Genomic DNA, 25795 nt, shown 5'->3' with positions numbered 1-25795 from the left:
TAATCTTTGTTGCTTTGTTGCAACAAATTTTTTTTCATTTTTTTTCATTTTCTTTTCTCAGAGAGTCCCCCTTAAAGTTTCTTGCAGGGCTGGCTTAGTGGTCACAAACTCCTTTAATTTTTTAAAAATTTTTTTAATGTTTATTTATTTCTGAGACAGAGAGAGACAGAGCATGAGTGGGGGAGGGTCAGAGAGAGAGGCAGACACAGAATCCGAAGCAGGCTCCAGGCTCTGAGCTGTCAGCACAGAGCCCGACGTGGGGCTCAAACTCACAGACTGCGAGATCATGACCTGAGCCGAAGTTGGACACTCAATTGACTGAGCCACCCAGGCGGCCCAAACTCCTTTAATTTTCATTTGTCTGGGAAACTTTTTTTCTCTTCTTCTATTTTGAATGACAGCCTTGCTGGATATAGAATTCTTGGCTGCATATTTTTCTGATTCAGCATATTGAATATATCCTGCCACTCCTTTCTAGCCTGCTAAGTTTCTGTGGATAGGTCTGCTGCAAACCTGATCTGTCTTCCCTTGTATATTAGGGACTTTTTTTTTCCCTTGCTGCTTTCATGATTCTCTCCTTATGTGAGTATTTTGTGAATTTGACTATGATATGCCTTATTGATGGTCAGTATTTGTTGAATCTAATGGGGGTCCTCTGTGCTTCCTGGATTTTGATATCTGTGTCTTTCCCCAGGTTGGGGAAGTTTTCTGCTATGATTTGCTCACATAACCCTTCTACCCCTATTTCTCTCTCTTCCTCTTCTGGGACCCCTATGATTCTGATGTTGTTCCTTTTTAATGAGTCACTGATTTCTCTAATTCTTAAATCATGCTCTTTTGCCTTAATCTCCCTCTTTTTTTTCTGCTTCATTATTCTCTATAAGTTTCTCCTCTAAATCACTGATTCTCTGTTCTGCCTCATCCATCCTTGCTGCCACTGCATCCATCTGTGATTGCAGCTCAGTTGCAACATTTTAAATTTCATTCTATTTTTTACTTCTTTTATCTCTGCAGAAAGGGATTCTAATCTATTTTCAACTCCAGCTAGTATTCTTATTATCGTGATTCTAAATTCTGGTTCAGACATCTTGCTTGTATCTGCATTGGTTAAATTCCTGGCTGTCATTTCTTCGAGCTCTTTCTTTTGGGGTGAATTCCTTCATTTTGTCCTTTTGAAGGGAGAAAAGGAATAATGAGGTAGAAAAATTAAAATTAAAAAAACAAAAATTAAAAAATTAAACACACACACACACACAAAATCTAATAAATGATGCTAGATCCTAGGTGTGTTTTGGTTTGGGTGTTGAAAGTGGTTTGACAGATTAGAGAAAAAAAGGTGGGGAAAGAAAAAAAAAAAAGGAAATCTCTTGAAAATTTGAAAAAATGAATACACTGAAGTAGACTAAAATGAGATGATGGGAGTAAAATAGAATTTGAAAGAATTTACACAAAAATAAAGAATATTTTAGAAAAAATAAAGAAAAAATTTTAATAAAAATTAAAAATAAAAATGATTTTCTCTTTCTGTATTCAAGAAAAAGAAAAGAAACGAAAAATAGAAAAAAGAGGGAAAAAAGAAATTGTTTGATAATTTGAAAAGGTGAATACACTGAAGTAGACTAAAATAAAATGATGGAAGTGAGATAGAATTTGAAAAAATTTATACAAATGTAAAATATATATTTAAAAAATTAAAAAATATATTTTAATAAAAATTGAAAATAAAAATGAATTTTTTCTATTTCTGTATTCAAGAAAAAGAAAAGTAGTGTAAAATAGAAAAAAAGAAGAAAGAATATTGAATAGATGGACCTGCTAACAGATTGAAATAGGACTGAAATTACCTCATTTTCCCCTAGAAGTCAGACTATGTAGCACTTTATAGTCTATAAACTAGGCAGTGAGACTTGTGTCCTTGAAGAGCAAGGTTGGTCCAGTTCGGCAGGGCTCAGTGTAACTGCTCCGTTCTCCACTAGATGGCACTGCTAGCCTACTGGGTTGGATTGTTGCGGTGCTCATAGGTGCGTATGCACATGTGCAGGAGCAGTGAAAATGGCATCACCCAGCTACCCAGTCTCTAGTATAGGAACTCTCTTCTCCCAGATCAGCAATTGTGCAACCGTCCTCTGTCTTCAGCTTTCGTCCACTCCCAGCTTTTTCACTCTCCGTGACCAGGCCCCAGGCAGTACCTCTCTCCCAAGTTTTGTCTCAGATGTGGCTGTTTTCCCTGGCCCCTTACTTCTGAAGGACTGCGGCTTTGGCCCATTCCACCCCTCTGCGGGAGGGTCTCACCAAGCAATGGCCGAATGAGCAATGGCCAAATGAGCAATGGCTGAATGTTGGGTGCACCCAGGAACGCTTGCTGGACCCTGCTGCTGCCGGTGCCCCGAGACTGCAGCCAGGTGCCAGCCTGTCCCAGCAAAAGTTCACGAGATAGTGTAACAGAAACTTTTCAGGGATTATGGAAAATCACAACACTCATGTAGCGCCAGGCTTCACCCTTAACGACCTTGCTCCAGCACCAGCAAATGTGGCCGTTTTCTGGGGTCTGCTGGGATCAGGTGGCTTCAACAGTCTCTACCAAATGTCCTTCCAGCAGTAGAACTGCTTTTCCCCGTGTGGCCCAAGAACCTCCTAGACCCCACTCTGTTCCTGGGGATTTGCCCTTCCCACCAGAGCATCACCAGTTATTGAGCTGCGGAGTTGCAGACTTTGTGCTCCCCTGTTTACAGTCTTAATGGAATTTAAACCTTCTCCTTTCTTCTTTCTCCCTTTTTGGTTTAATCCCTGCAGCTGTTTCCAATTTTCCACTTCTCTCCAGCTGCTTTTGGGGAGGAGTGTTTTTCCCGTATTCTCCCCCACGGACCTACTCTCTGTCCTCTCTCTGCCTGGAAAAGCGGCTCCCTGTCTGCCACCAGCTTCTCTCTTCCCAAATTCCCCTCTCCACCCCATGTACCTGCTGAATTCTGTGGTTCAGGTTGTGCAGATTGTTGTGTTAATCCTCCAATCAGTTTTCTAGGTGTGTAGGATGGTTTAGTGTTGGTCTAGCTGTATTTCATGGACGTGACACCCAAATAACTTCCATACTGTTCCGCCATCTTGGCTCCTTCCCAGTCATTTTATATTTTTAAATAGTTATTCTCCACTATGGCCCACAAGATAAATTCCCTTTTGATGTATATATACTCATGAAAACAATCACAAATTTGAAATCAATATTCCAGAAATAAATTTCCTTCATGCATTTAACCTGAAATAATTCATATTATTTTTAAATGTTCATATTTTGAAAGGTGAAAATCCTATCACATTATTATTATAATTTGCACTTCACTGATTGCTAATGAGGTTGAACATTCTTATTTAGTCTCTGTAAATTGTCTGCGAAGGTCAATATTAAGATTTTGTTTTTCTCTTACAAAATTTGTAACTTCATGAGAGGTTAAATACCCCTGTGAGGTGTTTTCCAATGCTTGTGTATTTTGAAAACACTTGCCTATTGTCTGAGTAATTATCAAAGTAAATTATTTTCTAGATTTATTTTTTATCAACATTTTAATCTTTGAAGATGTGAGGACTAACTAAATCATTCAAGTTATTGTAATACATTATTATATCTACTTTGGCAAATTCCCATCCCTATTCTTTTAAAAAAATATTTAATTTTACTTAATTATTAAAAAAAAAAACTAGTGGAGTATCACATATCACACTACTGATGGTCATGCCCTTAAAATATTACAGTATTAATTCCTTGTCTTTGACAAACTTAGAGGCAAAATATATATATAATAACCACTTTAAGTTAGTTTGATTAGCCAAATAAATTCTTAAAAAAAATAGACAAAGGGGAAAAAATCAATATGGCAGGGTTGTGGGGGATGGTGTAGTTTTAGTCTTGTGAGATACTACACAGAAAAACTGAGTTAAATATTACCAGAACAGTTTCTTCACTTCATACTTCTGTCTGATGAACTTTTCTTTTTAATTTTTTTTTTAACATTTATCTATTATTGAGAGACAGAGCATGAGGAGGGGGAGAGGCAGAGAGAGGAGGAGACACAGAATCTGAAGCAGGCTCCAGACTCCAAACTGTCAGCACAGAGCCCAACACGGGGCTCAAACTCACGAACTGTGAGATCATGACCTGAGCTGAAGTCGGACACTAAACCGACTGAGCCACCCAGGCAGCCCAGATGAACTTTTCTTAAGGAGGCATGGTGGGTGCCTAGGTACCTGACAATAGAGGGACTGATACAATCGTCTTCTGATATGTCTTGTATTTAGTTTGTTAGGACATATATACCTAAAAAATATTTAAATATATTTTATTTATATTTCAGTATTAAGCAACAAAATGATGGTCAAAGGATTATGATGTTATTTTATTCAACAAAAAGAAACTGTCGAATGTGCTGAATTTGGGGAGGAAGCTGTGAGCGTTCCCTAGAGACAACAACGTTTGAATGGAAAAACAAGAGTGTTAGCTAAGAACTAACTCATTATCATTTTTTAAAAACTGACATTATGGTAATCATAGAAGCGTCCACTTGCTTTTCTGATATTCAGAGTGTAAGACATTCGATTCTCTGTCTCCCTTTCTCTCTGCCCCTCTCATGTTCTCTCTCTCTCAAAAATAAGTAAATAGACATTAAAAACCAAATCTCCTCACCTCTAAGCTGGTTGGGTTATCAGCTAGTTTTTAGAAATGTATTTTCATTTTTTAAAAAAATCACTACTTTTTTTTAAGCAAAACCAAATCTTTTCAGTCCTTTCCTAGTCTCACACATTAATAGTAATATTAATCACATTGAAGATGGTTTAAAATTTCCTTTGTCTGTTAAGTGATTGAAATGATAAAATGAAAGTAAATTTTCCAAGAGAGCAGCAAAGGCACTGGGACCACTATTGTGCAGTTAGTAACTTACCTATATTTTTAGTAAGACCTCCATTGAGTGTTTATGTGGTTTTTAAAATATTCACAGACATTTAAAAATAGAACACATTTTTCTCTTTAGTTTTCAGTGAAAACAAAGCAATACTTTGAACCACTGAATGGAATCACCATAATGAATCTACTAATTGCTGATTATGTTTCTTGCTGTTTACTAATATGACAACTGCATATATTTCAAGGTCAATTCAAAGTTAGTTCTCAACCTAATGTCAAGGTTACTGCTGTTCCGCAATTTGTAAAAGATCCTCATGATGCTGAAATCTCTTGTTTCATTTATATATGATATCTCTTAAGCTGTACTATTTCCTCATGGCTTTACATTTCGTGTTCTTCTCATGCAGTTAAGAATATTTATGGTCAACATGCGTAAATCAAGAAATACAGTCCACAATATAAATGTCGAAATAATTTTGAAATTGAAGCAATTCATAGTTTTTTACTTATAAATTATCAACAAATTTTACTCCTATATTTTTCTCCTACTACCCATTCTTGGTATTTATCAGTCCTCTGTAAATAATTCTTAAATCAGTGCTAAACAATTCCTTTTTTTTCCCCCATAAGAACAAATTCAGAAAAAAAAAATCATTTAGATTATATTGTATTTCTTTTCACCTTTAAGAATAAAAATAGCTTAACTGAATCTCATGGAAATGGTATGTATTATTATTTGGATTATTTTATTTATTGAATAGAATATTATTCAAGATATATTAAATAAATACAGACATAGAAGTAGTTTTCTAATCTTTTACCCTAGGACCTTTGTGGTTCTGGATAATCCACATATGACATGTATAAATATGCTCCTTTTCACTATATTAAACAGAAGAATAAAGGTGGGTATTCTTAAACTGATAATTACACTCTTATACATTTAAGTAAAAAATTTTGTAGAGGGAATGATTTTTGAAATGTTATCAGTGGCTTTTAGTTATCCAGATTCTTTACCCAGTACATAAATTCAACAACCGTTTGATTCTCCACAATATAAAAGAGTCTTGCTGTGGGGAATTTAAAATATGGTTTATTGCCAGCTCTAAAGAAGATTCTATTCCAGTGAGTGGAATGTATATATATATTTTTTTCCTAAAATGAATCATCATGACAATAATTACCATAACAAAGAAGGAAAAACAAACACTATTGGTTCAAAGAAGCTGAATTCTGAGAAAAATTAATATAAGAATAGATTTTTTCTTTCAAAACATATCTTTGCATAATTACTGAAAATAAGCATTAGAATTTTTGGTGGAATCAGTCTGAAAATTTATTTTGTTTAATAATATTCAAAACACATTTCAAATACAGTAGTAAGTAGATAATTACCTTTAAAATTGGGTCTGATTCTTGCATCATACCCTGATGTCCTCCCCATTAATTTATCCAGAAAGTCAGAAGGTGACATTGGAGCACTTCGAGATCTTGCACTGTCTGTTTCCTTTGTTGCAACCAAGCTATAAATGAGAACATTCAGAGTTTACAGAAAATGACAAGCAAAAGTCTTCCTAATAGTTGTCCCTATAAATAGAGAATTAAAAAAATGGAAAGCAAAAGTACCTTTTAAAACAAAAAGAAAAACTTTTATATATTTTATATAGTATGTATACTATATACTATAAGGTGAATATTAGCATAATGACAGGTCTTTATAGACCTATAGACCCATAGACAGATCTACAGTCAAGTATTTATAAGGTTTCACATGTATTCAGCCCAAAAGGTCAGTGGTGACATTTTTTTAAGTCTGGAAACAAAGCCGCTGCCAAATTATTAGGCTTTCAAAATTTGTGTTTACCCAAGTTTGACTTCTAACTGTAATTTTTAGTTAAATGTGTGCTTAGTGGGGCGCCTGGGTAGCTCAGTCCCTTGAGCGACCGACTTTGGCTCAGGTTATGATCTCACATTGGGTGGGTGCGAGCCCCGCATCCAGCTCTGTGCTGACAGCTTGGAGCCTGGAGCCTGCTTTGGATTCTGTCTCCCTCTCTACCCTTCCCCCCACTTGTGTGTGCGTGCATGCGCTCTCTCTCTCAAAAATAAAAATAAACATAAAAAATATTTTTTTTAAAAAGTATCCTTAGTGAGTCAGGCATAAGAAAAAAATGAAAGTTCAGCTGTGGAGTACAATTCTTACTGCTTTTACTGAGGGGATAAACATCACCTTTCAAGTTTTGTAAATTCTTCTCAATGGTAATAAAACGTCTGTCCTACAGACTAAACAATGATGCTCTTTTCTTCAATTAGATGCTTCCTATATTAGTAACATACCCAGTTAAATTCATTCTGCTTTCATCTTGTGTCATTCCTCTACAGTACATTTTGTTCAGATCTAAAATCTGTGCACTAAGATTGAGAAATTACCATAAATGTGGTCAGTGCACCTGGCTATTACACAATGAGAACGTGTGTCTGGGCAAAGTAAAGAGCTACTGCACTTTTTTTCGTTAATTTTTTTTTTGTTGTTTGTTTTATGCAGCTGCTCATCCTAGACGCTCACACATGTCACTGCACCCCATCCAGCCCCTCATTTACCTAGGCTGGTCCCCGGAAAGCCTGGGCCTGCTTGCTAAGATCAAATGATTCTTTTCATCCACGGCGCTTTGCTCAGGGAAGTGAGACAGACTTCCTGAGCACACATGTGTTTGAAACTGATATATTTAAGCTGATGTTACTTCCCAGAGATTGTCAGTCATCATATCCTCCCGGCTCTGTCACTCAACTCAGAGCATCACCAGACCCTGAACCTTTGTGGTCACAGCTTGATCTCAGCAGTATCAAGTTCCTCCTGCCAGAATTTTTAATAACTAGTGAAAATGGGTCTTACAGCCATCACTGTTAAATTGTGTACCACAGACACAGGCGCAATTTTAAAATCCAATATCAATCGTAATGTGACAGTGACATTTCTGAAAGTGTAGGATCACCGCTAACAGCATCCATGAACTACTGTGCAGTTCACAAGGTTCTATCTAGTTCTGGACATTCAAAGTCACTTATCTGCCCAGTGGCTCTCTCTCTCTGTCTTTCGTGCTTTTTCCAGGGGCAGAAGTTTCTCCTATCTCTATTTTTTGGCTCCAGATTACTTTATGACCCTTTATCTCTGATTATTACTGGGCAGTTGAACTCCCTGCCACCATAATCTCTGGAAAGCTTATTTTAAGGTAATGTAATAATAATAATAATAATAATAATAAACATCATAATAATAATATCATAAAGAACCACTACATTCTCAGTAACTCTAGAACTTTCTCTACCACCTGGTTTTAAGTAACTTTCACCTGTAATCTTAAGCAGCATTTGCTCATTTTCCCTGGCCCAAGAACATAGGGCAGAAAGGCATTGCCAGAGTTCTCAGAACTACAGTTTGCTTCTTCTAAACCATTCCCTGTATTTCTTTTGCAAAATCCTCCCTTCAGTTATCAGCAAATGAACTTCGACATTCTCCTACCAACAAATACACCAATTTACCTGGATCTGAACCAATAATACAATGCCCTTCACCTTTAAAAATAAATAGAATACTATGTATGCGAGACTGACAACCATCAGATTTTGCACTGCATGGAAGAGATCATTCTAGATTATGCAATGATGTGTATCCTTGTAAGAGAGAGGCAGAGGTGTATTTGGTTGTAGACAGAAGAGGGAACACAATGTGACCATACAGGTACAAGTAGAGATTAGAGTGATGTGACCACAGCCAAGGAATGCCAGGAGTCAATAGAAGCTGCAAAAGGAAGACACAGATTCTCCCCTAGGGCCTCTGGAGGGCGCTTGGTCCTACTCACACCTTGTTTTGGGCCCAGTGAACTGACTTCAGGCTTCTGGCCTCCAGAACCAGGGAAGAATAAGTTGCTGTTATTGGTGGTAATTTGTTGTAGCAGTCAGAGAAAACTTGCAGTGTTTTCCCAGTGAGTTTTGCATTAAGTTATTCCACTTCCCAACTCCAGAGTTACTCTTTTCTTCTTCTTTTTTTTTAATCTCTGTCTCTTCATTGGTATATCCTGTATTTGGGGAGATATTATTGTCATACTTCCTTTTTAGTTCTTTGAACATGGTTCCCTTTAGTTTTTAGTAAAGGAGTTAAAATAGCTGATTTCTTTGAACATGGTTTCCTTTAGTTTTTATTAAAGTATTTAAAATAGTTGATTTAAAGTCTTTGTCCAGTAATTCCACTGCCATTGCTTTCTTCAAGCAGATTCTACCGCTTGCCTTTTTTTCCCTGTGCGTGAGCCACACTTTTTTTTCTTTCAATGTTTCATAATATTGTCACTGAAAACTGGACATTTTAGATGATATAACATGGCAACTCGGTAAATTATATTATCCCTCCTCCCTAAGATTTATTATTGTTGCTGGTTTCTGTTTTGTTTTTTAATTGGCTTTTCTGAACTAATTCTGTAAAGTCTATCTGAGTGGTTTAGGGATCACCTAATAAGTAGACAAGGATTTTCCTAAATTCCTAAAACCAATATATTTCCCAGAATTCTCTGGGAGTCCTATGTTTATGGGGCCGCACCTTCAACACCGAGTCAGGCAATTGACAACTCTGTCTTAGCCTTTATTTCTCATTTGCACAGGGCTTAACGGCCAGCCAGGGTGGAGAGCTTAAGGTTTTCTCAGGTCTTTCCCAATCATGCACACAACTCTCTGTGTATCAGTTTGCTAGGGCTATCTTAACAAGGCCCCCTGGACTAAGTACCTTAAACAATAGCAATTAATTTTCTCATAGTTCTTGGAGCTAGAGGTCCTAGATCAAGTTGTTGGCAGGGTTCATCTTCTTTGAAGGTCTCTCTCCATGGCTTGCAGGTGGCCATCTTCTCTCTGTTTCTTCCTCTCCTATGTGTTTGTGTCAAAATCTCCTCTTCTTGGAAGATCACCAGTGATAGATTGGGGCCTCATATGACCTCGTTTTATCTTAATTATCTTTAATTAAAGTCACATTCTGAGATATTGGGAGTTAGTATTTCAACATAAGAATTTTGAAAGGATGCAATTAAGTCCATGACACTAGGCATGCTCACAACCCCATACAGATGCGTGGTCTTCTAGATACCCAGAAATATGTGAGCTTTTCCAAACCCCTATGGGCATATCATTTCATTGCTTTTTCTTTTAGGCTTTTTGGTCAATCTGTTGTTTGCCCCCACTGTTACTCACTACCTTGGGCACCTGTGAGGTTAAAACATTGCCTCTAAATATATTTGACCAACATCCTGAGGAAAAAGACTTTTCATACTGAATGAGCTCCACATTAGGTCAAATAAAAGCAGTCTTGCAAGTGGTGTCTTCCATGGAGCCTCCAGACAGGTCAGATAATGACATTTGTCTAACAATGAGGCTTTAAAGGAATTCAGACTCCTTTCTGCCCACCCTGGTAGCTGCCAGGTTGTTGCTTTTTATTGCAGGCTGTTGGTTTATCATGCTACCATGGAGCTGAGAAAGGAGAACAAGAATAGGACAAGTTATAGCCACAAATCCCACTGTTCCTACCAAGATTCAGCTGTTTTTCTTGATTAAACTACTTCATGTGTTACTACAAATCTCTGATTAATTTACAGAGTTATGGAAAAGTTGATGGCCACATTTCTTGACAGTTTTCTCACTGCTTTTATGAAGAAGAGGATTTACAGAGGTCTGTAAAACAGAAATTTACTAACAATAAAATTATAGTGCATTTTTTTTGTACAAAAATGTCCTTTCTCATGTCAAAATGCACTTAAAATATCTGTTAAATGTTGAGACAATGAATTTGAGTTCTCGCAATTTCTTAGGTGCAAAGCACAGTGCTAAGAACCTAAAACATAGAGAACGCAGATTTGCATCTTTAACATATTCACAGTTCAGTAGAATACTCAGTCTGGGCCCATCTAAAGGTTACAGAGAATCCCTGGGAAGTATCAGTGAGCAGGAGCAAGGAAGTGAAGGTACAGTGAAGAGAATGATTGCCTGGCTCCCTTTTTCCTACCACTGAGAGCAAAATCTTCCTGTTTTGTACCAAGAATTCACACCAAACTCTGCAGAATGATGCCTATAAAAAATGGGAAAATTCTGAGCAGATAAATATTCCAGTTTTCTTTACTAGTTCTGTTTCTTGCAACGACACAAGAACCATCCAACTGCTTGTAGACAATTGATTTTATTTCTAAAAATTCACAATTATTTAAATGATTATTGATTTATTTTTGAGAGGGATGGTGGGAGGGGAGAAAGAGAGAGAGAGAGAGAGAGACAGAGAGACAGAGAGACTCCCAAGCAGGTTCTGCCCTGTTGGCACAGAGCCCAACAGGAGGCTCAAACTCATGAACTGTGAGATCATGACCTGGGCTGAAATCAAGTCACCCAGGGGACTGAGCCACCCAGGTGCCCCTGAAAATTCACCATTTTGACTCAGAAGGAATGACTGCAAACAGAATTATGTGGAGTGACTGGCTGAAAAGCATCTCTACATCATGTATCCTTTCTTTTTCTGAAAGGGATAAAGGTTATACATATGGGAAGACTTCCCATCACTTATGATTCCTGCTCAGACATATTAATCCTAGGACTTTCTTCCAATTACAGTAATATCTGAGACTTGCACCATGTGAACATTACTAGACTGTCTACAGAGAACTGTAGTCACTGAAGAGAGCTTATAGTAATAAACACAGCATGAAATTCCATATGACCAATCAGGAATCTTTCTCTAATTTTTAAATAGTCAACATCATCATCTGTATAAACATATTTTAAAACTTTTTTTTTTGAGTTGTTAAAACTTGGGACAGGAGGAGGCAGTGGGAAGAAATCTAAGATTAATGTATAATGGTTTTTTAGGTAAGAAACTATTTATTATCAAGTCTATTATTTTTGTCTAAATCTTCAAGTATCAATAAAACTGTCATATTTATAGCAAGTTACTAAGGTTATTAGCAAATTACTCATGATCAGTACTTTTGAAAGAAGCAGCTTTGAATTTTTAGAAGACTTTTTTGTTTTGTTTTGTTTTCTGCTATTTTATATTATTTTAATTTTTTTTTAAATTTACATCCAAATTAGTTAGTATATAGTGCAACAATGATTTCAGGAGTAGATTCCTTAATGCCCCTTACCCATTTAGCCCATCCCCCCTCCCACAACCCCTCCAGTAACCCTCCATTTATTCTCCATATTTATGAGTCTCTTCTGTTTTATCCCCCTCCCTGTTTTAATATTATTTTTGTTTCCCTTCCTTTATATTCATCTATTTTGTCTCTTACAGTCCTCATATGAGTGAAGTCATATGATATTTGTCTATATCTGACTGACTAATTTCACTTAGCATAATACCCTCCAGTTCCATCCACGTAGTTGCAAATGGCAAGATTTCATTCTTTTTGATGGCCGAGTAATACTCCATTGTATATATATCTCACATCTTCTTTATCTATTCATCCATTGATGGACATTTGGGCTCTTTCCATACTTTGGCTATTGTGGATAGTGCTGCTATAAACATGGGGGTGCATGTGTCCCTTCGAAACAGAACACCTGTATCCCGTGGATAAATGCCTAGTAGTGCAATTGCTGGGTCGTAGGGTAGTTCTATTTTTAGTTTTTTGAGGAACCTCCATACTGTTTTCCAGAGTGGCTGCACCAGCTTGCATTCCCATAGAAGACTTTTAATATGAACATCTCAAATCTGTTAATTTGCTTTCTTCCTGGACTTGGCTCTTCTTTTTTCTACTGCACTAAGTACTATATTTATTATCTTTACTATTTTCTACTTACTCTTACCTATTCTTAACTACTCTTAACTATTTCCTATCAACTCTTCTTTGAAACTGTGGGGGAAGTCATGTACATTCCTGTCAATGAACATTTGTTGGAATTAAGCATTTTATATTCTTATTTTTATAAAGACATGCTAGTTACAAGTTCAAAGACTTCAATTTCTGAAACACTGGCAGAAATCTATTTTCTTAAGAATTGAAATCAAAATTCATCACAAAGATATCTCTTACCCTCCTCTTCTGTCCTCTTTGTCCTCTTCATTGAGACAAGAAAATAAAATGCATCCACTTCTGGAGGACAGAAATCACCATTAAAGATGGATGATTTTAAGATGAATTTAGTAAAGTTGTCAATACCTATTTACCTCTGCTAAATGCACCTTAAAATTGAGGGAAAATATGAAAGATGTAGCAGGGCAACATAAGGAGGGTTTGAAACGAGTCTTGGCACATAGGGCCACAAATCTCCATGCATCTATTTTTGGGAATTCATTTGTGCAGAAAGAAGTGTGACTTGTGGTGAATAAATCAGTACTCAGAGAGGGTTTTGGGTATAATAGAGAATCACAGTTTACTCTGTATTTTATAGCCCTGCAACCAGCCTTGTAGGGCTTCAATTCTTGGTGGAAAAAAAATTTCACAGTTATTATTTGGAACTTTGTGAGATTTAGAAATACAAGCAATTGATATTTGTTGCCCCCGTTTGAAAAACAAAACACAGGGGTGCCTGGGTGTCTCAGTTGGTTGAGCCGCCGACTTTGGCTCAGGTCATGATCTCACAGTTCAAGGGTTCAAGTCCTGTGTCAGGCTCTGTGCTGACAGCTCAGAGCCTGGAGCCTGCTTCAGATTCTGTGTCTCCCTCTGTCTCTGCCTCTCCCCCACTTGCATTCTGTCTCTCTTTCTCTCCCCAAAATAAATAAACATTAAAAAAAGAAAAAAGAAAAACAAAACACAGTATGGAAGAGATGAACATTCTTGCCATTTCCTTATGGCTTCATTCTTGTTATGAGAACTAAAGAGAACTGGAACATCAGGGATATGTGAAGTTTTGAGTATTTCACATGAAAGCATTCTGCCTTAGAAAAGGAATAATTTTTTTTTTTCCACGAAGACACGTGCAGTGAAGCAGGCTTTAAGTTGATAGTTTGATGATACTAATTATTTAAAAAGGAGACCATATTGGAGGAATATAAAAGGACCATTCTAGAATATCTCTGGAGACTCAGGAAAATAACTAAAAATTAACAAGGTACTAGGATCTTGATTCTTGCTACTGTGGGCAATGTGCCAGTCACATATGATTATCATTTTAAAGTGATCTCATTTCTGCACTCATATCTGCAGTTTGACGGGGCTTAGGCTATTTTAATTGATAATAAATAGGACAAATACCATAGTTGCTTCCTGATCTCTCAGGTACAGGATTCATATACATGATATCATTTAATTCTCATAACAATGTTGGTAGTTAGATATTGCGACCTATGTATTACAGATGAAGGAACTAAGGTATAGAGAGGTTTGCTGCCTAGCCATTTAAACACTAAATGTATGAGCCAATATTTTAAACAAGTGGAACTTTACACTGAAAACAACTAGACAAGTTTAAGACAAATCTGTGCACGGAGGAGCTAAAAACACAAGGGAAAATGACAGCTGTGACCTAAGATAAAGGAAACTCACAGAAGGGAGCCAAATATTTAGAGCTGCATTTCTCTCGGGGGTGGGAATCAATTTGAGTAGTAGATGAGGGGTTAGAGATCTATGTACAAGTTCTGAAAGCTTTGTGGATTTAGAGAGAGAAAAACTGGATTCCCAGACTCACCAAAGGGTGAGCTCCTATGAGTTGCTTTAATATCTCAAAGAATTACAACTTTTGAGTAAGAATAAACCAGACACGTGGAAGCCTTAGTAGGAGACTGGGCATAGCTTAAATCATCTCAATTTCTGACACTAGAATAAAATAATCACAGATGGCTGGCAAATCAGATCTCTAATAAGAGCAAAGATAAATTGAACTTCTATTCCCACACACACTTATTCTTTTTTCAGTTTTTTTTTTCAAACTTGGTTAATGGCAACTCCATCTTGCCATTTGTCCGGAGGAAAATCTTTTGTAACCCTTGACGCCACTCTTTATTTCACATATCATATTGATCCACTTGGCTCTACCTTCTAACTTAGATCTATAATCCAACTGCTTCTCACCATGTTCTCTTCAATGTCTCTGGTACAACCTGCTTTTGCCTGGAATGCTCATTGTTCATCTCTTCAACTAATTAATTCTGATCTAGGTTTTAGCATCATTTTCTCAAGAAACCTTAACTATTCTCTCTGATTTTGTAAAATCCTGCTAAAATATGTCCCCCATTTATGTTTCTCATTAGTAGCACTTACTACAATTGCAATAGTCATTTTAATAAAATTAATCAATGTCTACCTCTTCCTTTGTAGGAGCTACTACTTAAGCAAATCATGACTGTCCTGATTGTTTCAATAGACCCAGAAGAAATCCAGAGCATCCAGAATAACAACTGAATAAATATTTTTGAAACAAATTAACTACATATAATGATGCAGACGTCAAACATCAGACTATGGCTCTCCAAGTCTAGCAGTAATCAGGCTTCAAGTGTAATACTAAAGAAGGCCCAATTTTCTCTCCTTCTGTCCTTCTATCCAAGTTAGGAATAGTGCTAATAAATAATCAAGGGCAATCACTGAACAAGTGTTTAGAAATAAGAAAAAAATCAAGACACAGAAATCTGCAAGGGAAACTGAAATCATCGAATCATGAAAATCGTCACTTAAAAGTGGAATTGGAGAGCTGTAAATTGGAATGTCAAGGGTGACCTTTTAACCAAGCCTAGTATTGCAGTGTCTACATTCAGTGTATATATAAATCAGTGTTTTTTTAGGGTGTATGGTGTCTATGTCCCATGCTTGCTAGTGGTTAGTGATAATTACATATTGATTGTATGTTTGCATACGAAGGGTTAATATAGGGTTGTAGGCAAGGGATGCGAAGAAGGAGGACACCATTCAATAGGAAACATAGAGACAGAGGATTAGATAGTGCAGTCATTTGAGATTTGTTAATTCTAATCTTTATATAATCTTTTTATCTACAAAGTTTGTGTTTTATCATAAAATCACTTATTTTTACTAAACACGTTGTAGAATATTGTGCTCAAAATGTATGGCAAATTGTTATAACTTCTGTGAAAACTTCTACTGTAACTTCTATATAAACTGTCTATTCTCATGAGTAATCCTTTACTTCTTTATAGTTTGGGCATTATTTATTTGGTATTTGGCATGGCTTATTTCAACAGAAAGGACTAAAAGGCCATAACACAGTTAATTAACTCACTGATTTGTAGTTTCTTAACGACTTATTTATTTTAAAGAAAACTAATTAAGTGTTTCAGATACATTGAAAATTACTTAGAATAGACTTAATAGTTTCTGTTATGTGTTCAGTGCGCAAGATAATTAAATGGAAGTCATCATGGTACAAGAGTTGAGGTTCCAGATTGACAGCCAGGAGGCTTATATTTTTTTCCAGTTTTGTCATTAGCAAGTTGTTTTGCCTTGGGCAAGGCAAATATTCTTTTACCAGTATAAAAACGGATACATAAAGTGGCACACATTTTTCACAGATAAATTTAGTAAAACAAATGACACAATCTACATATATGTTTTGAAAAATGCCAAGTCCTTATGCCAGTGTTTGGATTTTGCATTTAATACCATGGCTCTTTTGGTCAGGGGTATTTTTTTAAGTGAAATGAAGAGAAATTCACTCAAGCTAATTCATGTAAACATATAACAGCCTTGGATTGTTATAATAGTATAACATGATACCCGAATAGAAAATACAGGCAAGTTTCAGGGAAGAGCGAGCAGCATAAAAGAAAAAGATATGATTGACCCATCCCAATTCATAGATTCAACTTACGGTTGGGACCACATCAACTAGAGAGGTTCAAAGTCACCTTGCAAATATTTAGTTGTAAGGGACTTAATTGACACACTAGTTCATTGCTTAAATAATAAATAACTTCTCATTCAGAACATTAAGTCTTTTAGAACTCATTTACTGAGTAAATATTTAAAAGCAATTTTTGATTTATATCATTTCCTGCTCAGTAGTTTGGTTTAGTTTTGTTATTCTAGCCACATTTTAAATAATTCAAAAGAAGTATAATCAGCTTGTGTAAAATTCAGTGAAAAGAAGTATATCAATTTGTATAAAAGTCAGTGAAAATTTTTAGGGAGGAGGACTGTTGAAATGGTAGTCCAGAATTTCACACAGGAAAAGACTGAGTGGATAGATACAAGAGAAAATATCTCAGAATTTGTTGTGTCATGGAAAGTACAAGAGACTGAAAGAATGTTATTGTGTCTGGAATAGAGGCCAGACAAATTAATAACAAATGAGGCTGAAGAACTGTAGGTACCAGATCATGCATTGCCTTCTAGATCATACATGGACTTTTGTCCGAAGTCCTGTTTGTAAACAATTCAGTGGTCAAGGTGAGAGCCAAGGATGGTTTGAGTAATTTAAATGGCAGTAGGGTTGGAGAAAAGTAGAAGAATCTAAGAGATATCCACAAAATTTAGTGATGGTTTGGTACTGACTCTGAACAAAAGGAACATCTCAAGAATAACTGTGATGATTTTGAAAATACTTATTCAAATTTTTTTGACACTCCTCCCTTCCAAGGGTAGAGCCCAATTTTTCTCCTGTTGAATATTCGCTATACAAAGTGACTTGATGATGGCACATGAATTTTGTACTTAAATCATGAAACATATTGCTATTTCCATCTAGCTCTCTTTTGAATCACCCACTTTTCTCCCTGCCACTCAAGTAGCTACATGGGAGAAACTGAGGGCTTCCATCAAGAAAATTACCAAGTTCTCAGTTATTGGATTGAGCCACCTTGAAATCAGATTCTCTACCCCAGTCAAGCCTTCATATGACTGCAGCATGGCTAACATCTTTGACAGTTACCTAATAAAAGATCCTACTTAAGGGGAACCCTGGGTGGCGCAGTTGGTTAAGCACTGGACTTCAGCTCAGGTCATAATCTCACAGTTCATGGGTTTGAGCCCTGAGTCGGGCTTTGTGCCGACAGCTCAGAGCCTGGAGCCTGCTTCAGATTCTTTGTCTCCCCCTCTCTCTGCCCCTTCTCACTCACATACTCTCTCTCTCTTTCTCTCAAAAATAAATAAACATTTAAAAAATTTTTTAAAAAATCCTACTTAAGCTGTACTTAACCTGAATTTCTGACCTAGAGAAACTTTGGGGCTAATAAATATTTATTGCTGTTTTAAGCCACTACATTTTAGAATAATGTGTTATGTGGTAATTGATAAGTGATAATATTGAGTCAGTTTTCTGGATTGAGCAACTATATGTACGGACATATCATTCACTGATATAGGATAGAGTGAAAAGGGGGACTAGGTTTGAGAATTATAATAATGGGTTCAAATTTGGACCTGTTGAATTAGAGGATGTTTTGAAATATCAAAGGGAAACTTACCTACTCTGATAGGTTCTCTGTATTGAGAAACAAAAATTTGAAATGACATTTTACTGGATGGTTTCTTTGAAAATTTTTAATAAGCATAGTGGCTATCATACTGACCATTCCTTCTGCCTAGAAGCATCTTCTCTGGATAACCACATTTATTGCTCCCTATCACCTTCAAGCCCTCACTTAAATGACACCTTCTCAAAAGGTCTAATTGAATCACTTAACTAAAAATGTCTTCCTTCTCACATTTTCTCTTTTCTTTCTGCTTTACTTTTCTCTATAAAACTCCTTATTATCTAAAGTATTATTTATTTTACTTTATTTTGATATTTTTCTCTACTAGAAGATAACTTCATAAGATCAGGGATTTTGTTGTTTACTGCTGCATTCATGACACCTGGAATATTGGTTGGCAAATAGGAGATATTAAGTAAATATTTTTGGAAATAAATGAATAAATAGTACTTGAAAAATATCACTAGAGTGATAAATAACATTCTTATTTATTTTTTAAATTTTTTTTGACATTTATTTAATTTTGAGAGACAGAGAGAGACAAAGCACGAGCAGGGGAGGGGCAGAGAGAGAGAGAGAGACAGAAGCATGCTCTGCTCTGAAGCAGGCTCCAGGCTCTGAGCTGTCAGCACAGAGCCTGATGTGGGGCTTGAACTCACGAATTGCAAGGATCATGACCTGAGCCGAAGTCAGATGCTTAACCCACTAAGCCACCCAGGTGCCCCAATACCATATTTTTAAATGAAGAAAATCCTATGTGATCATTAGAAGAGGTTGATATGGAACTCAATAAGCTTAAAAAAATCATATTATAGTAATAATTATTTTTTATTTTCATAGAAGTTAGGTCTTGAAGATGGTAGTTCAAGTAAGGATATGTTTTCCCAATGATCCTATCTGACAAAGTCAATGATTCAACTCTTTCAACTTTAGTGTAGCTCCAGAGAGCAATAAAAGTACCCTTTATTTGATTTAGAATATCACTGTCTCTTTGGAAAGTAGAGCACATAGAGTCTTTGTCTGGATGATACTTCATATTTCCTCTCAAAATAAAAATGTCTTCCTTTAAAAGATTAGGTGAAAACTATGGCAAAGACTTTCCTGAAGTTTATAGTTCATGTTCTTCTTCCATGTAAACAATTTTGATAAATCATTTTTTAATCTAGAGAGTTTAATGCTGTTATTTAGGCATTTACAATAATTAGGTTTAAAAATATAAATTAAATCTGTAGCTGTATACAAATATATCATTACATTAACAGCTGCATGCATAAGCCTTTCAGCAAAACTATGTTTAATTCCACCAAATGACAACAAAAGCAAGTTTTTAAGATCTAAGAATAAACTAAACAAAAAAAATCTTAAATTTCTATGGAAGGTAAAATAAGCAGATTGTCAAGATAAGACAAAAAAAAGGTATTTGTTCCCCAAGATTTTATTTCATATATATAACATATATATGTATGTATGTATTAACTATATGTGCATATACATATGTATATATACATCTATATACATTATAAATTTTCATATAGACTTTTATATCTATCTATATAGACTCACCTATACATACAAAATGCATATTCTTGAACTCATTTAGTTGTACATATGCAGTAAAACCCACTTACCTAAACCTCTGGATGCAGTAGAAGGAATACTAATGAAGTCTGTAACCAAGGAGTTTAGTTTATGTTATGATAGAAGAAACACACAGTAAAGAAATAATCATGTAAGTAATAAAGATCATTAGAGGTTGTTCTATATTCTCAGAAGAAAATAGCCAAGATGATGAACTGATAGAGGCCATATTGGATGGATGGTCAGTAAAGACTTGCTAAGAAATTGAGATATAAGGTGAGTGTAGAGAAGAGTGAGGAGTGTTAGGTAGAGGCAAAGCTACTTCAAACTATGGTGTTGTGACAATCAACAATCTTTTGGCAAATGACATAAACTTGATCTCCTATTTCATAACATAAATATAAACAAATTTCAGATAAATTAAAGTTCTAAAGTATGTAAATAACTAAAATATTTTAAAATAGTTTTATAGTGTTTATTTCTGCTCCTTTGCAAAGTCCATTAAACTAATACCAAATGACAAAAGAGGTGTAGAGTGCAGCTAAAAGAAAACAGCAAAGGAGATATCAGCACACTAGAAATTCCTATAAGTTCTGGAAGATGAAAAGAGGAAATAATAGACTTGTAGGTGGAGGGGGAGAGAGAATTTTCAGAAAGGCTAAAAACAAGTGTCTTCAAAGTGAATGAGCTCATTGAATTCAAAAGAGGTTGAACTAATAGAGAACTATGTCTAGAGCCATTATTGTAAAATTACCAACTATTAAGAATTAATAGAAGACCCTGAAAGATTCTGAAAGAAAAAAGAAAACACAAAATGAGATCAGACTGCCTTTAGGCTTTTAAATGAGCATTTGTACATGTTATAAGACATCAAGAACAAGCCTTCAAAGTTCTGGGAAAAAATTATTTTTATTTCATATTTTTAATCCAGTATTCCAGCCAATATGTGAATCAAGTGAGCAGTAGTTAAATAGCCACAAAATAAGGAATCGAATAATCTACCTGTATTATTACTTTCTTGGGAAAATCATTGAGAATATACTGCAACAAAATGAGAGAGTAACCAAGAAACAGAAAACTAAAAGGAGCTGATACAACTTAGAAAGTAATAATGTGATTTCCTCAGATGAGATCTATGCAGAAGCCCTCAAAAAAACAAACAACATAGCTTTTATCAGAAGAGAGAATGCTAAGAAGACCATTTTGCTGTAGAGTGTAGTCAGGTTTTGAATATATCACATAGACGAAACCACTGGATTAAGAGTGTGAGGGGTAAAAAAAAAAAAAAACAGTCTTTAAAGAAATGTTTAATGTAAGTAAAGACAAAAGAAGAAATTAGAAAATTGAGGGAAAACAAAATGTAAAACAATGAGGACCTAAAGATGTTATTTAGATGTATGGAAATAATTATCAGAAGAAGAAAAACACATAAACATTTAAAAATGGTTGCTCTCCAGAAAGACAGCTAAGTATGAGGAAGATGGTATTGAGAAATGCTGTGAACAGTATCAAAGCTCTCTGTGTCATACAATTTTTAAAAGTCATATTAAAATTCCACTTTGAAAAAATCTAAAGGATTAGAAATATACAAAAATTTATTAAAAAATTGTTGTAAGACAAAATGAGAGCCTAAAGGGAAAGACTAATGTATTTAGTACCCACATCCACTCTTTTTCTTTATTAAATATTTCTTGAAAATGTACAAGATGCCAAGCATCATTATAGGGGTTTTGGATTCAGCAACAAACAAAACAAACCAATATCCTTGATCTCAGTGAGTTTCCATTCCAGCAGAATGGGATGTGATAAACAAGAAATATACAGATTAGTAAAATGTCTGCTATTTTTTAAAAGTTTATTTATTTTTAAGAGAGAGAGAGAGAATCTCAGGAACAAGTGGGGGAGGGCCAGAGGGAGAGAGAGAGAGAATCCCAAGCAGGGTTCTCACTGACAGCACAGAGCCCAATGTGGAGCTTGAACTCATGAACCATGAGATCATGACCTGAGCCAAAACCAAGAGTCGAATGTTTAACTGACTGAGCCTTTCAGGTGTCCCTCTATTTTAGAAGAAAGAGAAATTTAGAGCACGGCAAAGGATGATCCAGAGTGATAAGATATAGGAGCCTGTTAAAATCTTAAATAAAGTATTTATTGTAAGTTTCATTGATAAGGTGATACTTTATCAAGGCATTAAAGTCAGGGAGTTGGCTACCTGAATATCTGAGGGAAGAGTATTTATTTAAACAGGGAGAGGAGCCAGTGCAAAGGCTCTAATTCAGGAGAATAATTGATGTATTCACAGAACAAAAAGGAACTAGAACAGAGTTAGCAGGATAATAGTGACAAATTAGACAAAGGGTTAGATGAAACACCAAATCATGTAAGGACACAAGAGCCTTTATATGGTATTTGGCTTTTACTCTGAGTGAAATTGATGATTTTAAGGCATTGAGTAGACACATGGCATGGCTTGCCTTTCTTTTATAAAGAATCACTGTGCATGACTAACTTGTTCAATATATACTGGGGTGGGGTCAGGATGATTGACTGAAACTAGTTAGATCATTGTTACAGACCAGGTGATGGTGGCTCAGACCAAGCTGTCACACTGGAGGTGATGAGATGTGATCATATTTTGGATGCATTTTGAAGTTTGAGACAAGATGATTTTCTGATATGTTAGAGGGACAAAAGAGAGTAGTCAAGGATAAATCCACGTTTTTTTGGCCTAAGTAACTAGAAGGATAGATTTGATATTAACCAAAAAAATGGAATACTGTGAGTAGAGTAGGTTTGGGGCAAGAAACTGGAGATTGATTTGGGGCATGTGCTGTTTGAGATGTCTATTTGACATCCAAGATGCTAAGTAAGATGCAGTGAGTTTTATGCTCTAGAGTCTGAGAAGGGACATTTGTTTATTGGTTAAGGCACAAATTTAGAAAGTAGATAAATAGATGCGTTTAGGCCTTGAAACTAGAGGAGGTCACCAAGGAAGTAAGTAATACAGAAAAGAGAAGAGATGGAGGAGAAGATAAGAAAACAGCAAAGTTGAGTGGTAAGAACACCCTGGGGCATAGAAGGAAAACTGGTGGGGTGTGGTGTCCTGGAAGCCAGCTAGAGTAAGTATAACAAGGAGGAGGAAATGACTAGTCATTAAATGCTTCTGGTTGGTCAAATAAAATGACGAGTGAGAATTAGCCATTTTATTTTGCTAAGTGGATGTCAACAGTGATTTTGACAAGTGCAATTTTTGGGAAATTAGTGCAGTGAAAACCTATTTGAACAGTTTAAGAGAGAATTACAGAGAAATTGTAGCAGTGAGCATGACACTAATGTGCAAATCATTGAAGTAATGCATCAATATTAAAAAAAAAATTATGAATGGACCTTTGCACATATTTGGTGGGAACAAATTGCTGCAGCCAAAACAATATGAAGGTTCCTTAAAAAATTAAAAATAGAATTACCATATGATCCAGTAATTCCACTGATGAGTATTTAGCCTCCCAAAATAAAAACATTAATTCAAGAAGATATATGCACTCCTGTGTTTATTGCAGCATTATTTATAATAGCCAAAATATGGAAGCAACCCAAATTTCCATCAATAATGAATAAAGGAGATATTATATGGAATGGAATATTCCATTGGATGGAATGGAATGGAATATTACCCAGCCATAAAAAAGAATGAGATTTTGCCATTTGCTACAATATGGATGGACCTAGAGGGTATAAATCCGTGTGACATAAATCAAACAGAAACAGACAAATACCATTTGACTTCACTTACATGTGGAATGTAAGATACAAATGAACAAAGAAAAAAAAGATGAGAAAACAAACAAGCAAAAAGAAAAAAAAACCCACAGGCTCTTAAATATAGAAAACAAACTGGTGTATGTCAGAGGGGAGGTGGGTGGGGAGATGGGTCAAATAGATAAAGAGGATCAAGAGTACATTTATCATGGGACACCTAGGTGGCTCAGTCGGTTAAGCATCTGACTCGATTTTGGCTCAGGTCATGATCTCACAGTTGGTGGGATGGAGCCCTGAATCTGGCTCTGCACTGACAGTGCAGAGCCTGCTTGGAATTCTCTCTCCTCTCTCTACCCCTCCCCTACTCATGCTCTCTCTGTCTCTTAAAACCTTTAAAAAAAGAGTACACTTATCATGATAAGCACTGAATAATGTGCATAAATGTTGAGTTATCACATTGTACACCTGAAACTGATATAACACTGTATGTTAATTGTACTTCAGTAAATAAATAAATAAAACACAGGAAAAAATTATGAATGACAAGGTGGCACCACAAGTTAAACAAGCAAATTAAATAGTAGCTAGCTAATAAGGCATTAATATCTTAATTATATAAAGGACTCCAATAAATTATTTAGAAAAAGGTAATCCAATTGAAGAATGAGAAAAGCATATAGATAAGTAATTCATAGAAAAAGAAATAGAAACATACATTTAGTATAAAAGAGGATGCTCAAACTCAGAAGCAATGTCCATTCAATTTTTTAATTTTTTATTGTTTTTTATTTATTTATGTAAATTCAACTTAGTTAACATACAGTGTGGGATTGGTTTCAGGAGTAGAACCCAGCGATTCATCACTTCCATATAACACCCAATGCTCATCCCAACAAGTGCCCTCCTTAACGTCCATTACCCATTTAGCTCATCCCCTCACCCACCTCCCTTCCAGCAACCCCCAGTTTGTACTCTGTATTGAAGAATCTCATATGGTTTGCTTCCCTCTCTGATTTTATCTAATTTTTCCTTCCCTTCCCCTATGATCATCTGTTTTGTTTCTTAAATTCCACATATGAGTGAATCATATATTTGTCTTTCCCTGAGTGACATTTCATTCAGCATAATACACTCTAGTTCCATCCATGTTGTAGCAAATGGCAGCATTTCATTCTTTTGGATCGCCAAACAATATTTCATTGTATATACCACATCTTTATTCATCAGTCGATGAACATTTGGGATCTGTCCATAATTTGGCTATTGGTAATAGTACTGATCTAAACATTGGGGTGCATGTGCCCCTTCGAATCATAACTCCTGTATCCTTTGGATAAATACCTAGTAGTGCAATTGCTGGGTCATAGGGTAGTTCTATTTTTAATTTTTTGCTTTCCACCTTTCCAGAGCGTCTGCACCAGTTTGCATTCCCACAAACAGTGCAAAAGGGTTCCTCTCTCTCCACATCTTCACCAACATCTGATGTTTCCTGAGTTGTTCATTTTAACCATTCTGACAGGTGTGAGGTGATATGTCATTGTGGTTTTGATTTGTAGTTCTCCAATGATGAGTAATGTTGAGCATCTTTTCATGTATCTGTTAGCCATCTGGATGTCTTCTTTGGAGAAGGGTCTATTCATGTCTTTTGCCCATTTCTTGACTGGATTATTTGTTTTGTGGGTGTTCAATTGTATAAGTTATTTGTAGATTTTGGATACTAGCCCTTTATCAGATATGTCATTTGTAAATATCTTCTCTCATTTTGTTGGTTGTCTTTTAGCCTTGTTGATTGCTTCCTTCACTGTGCAAAAACGTTTTATCTTGACGAGGTCCCAATTGTTCATTTTTGTTTTTATTTCTCTTGCCTGTGGAGACATGTCAAGTAAGAAGTTGCTGTGGCATTGGTCAAAGAGGTTGCTGCCTGTTTTCTCCTCTAGGATTTTGATCATTTAGTGTCTCACATTTAGGTCTTCCATCCATTTTGAACTTATTTTTGTATATGGTGTCGAAAGTGGTCCAGTTTCATTCTTCTGTGTGTCACTGTCCAGTTTTTCCAGCACCATTTACTGAACAGATTGTTTTTTTTTCCATTGGATACTCTTTCCTATTTTGTTGAAGATTAGTTGGCCATACACTTGTGGGTCCATCTCTGGGTTCTCTATTCTGCTCCACTGATCTAT

The 25795-nt window shown here is 35.8% G+C and overlaps 1 protein-coding gene across 2 annotated transcripts in view; it reads right to left on the bottom strand.

Annotated features, from left to right (window-relative positions):
- The window catches only part of GLRA3 (glycine receptor alpha 3), a 206832-nt gene that overhangs the window by 159353 nt on the left and 21684 nt on the right, over window positions 1-25795 (bottom strand). For both annotated transcript variants that reach the window (XM_019440962.2, XM_019440963.2), the window contains exon 2: window positions 6287-6414. In XM_019440962.2, coding sequence (XP_019296507.1) covers window positions 6287-6414 — 128 coding nt within the window. The remainder of the gene's footprint in view (window positions 1-6286; window positions 6415-25795) is intronic.

This window comes from Panthera pardus, unplaced genomic scaffold (genome assembly GCF_024362965.1).
Source record: "Panthera pardus isolate Hobbes unplaced genomic scaffold, ASM2436296v1 HiC_scaffold_13, whole genome shotgun sequence".
Taxonomy (NCBI): domain Eukaryota; kingdom Metazoa; phylum Chordata; class Mammalia; order Carnivora; family Felidae; genus Panthera; species Panthera pardus.
The sequence above is the reverse complement of the archived record's forward strand: the minus strand, read 5'-3'. Positions and strand labels throughout refer to the sequence as shown.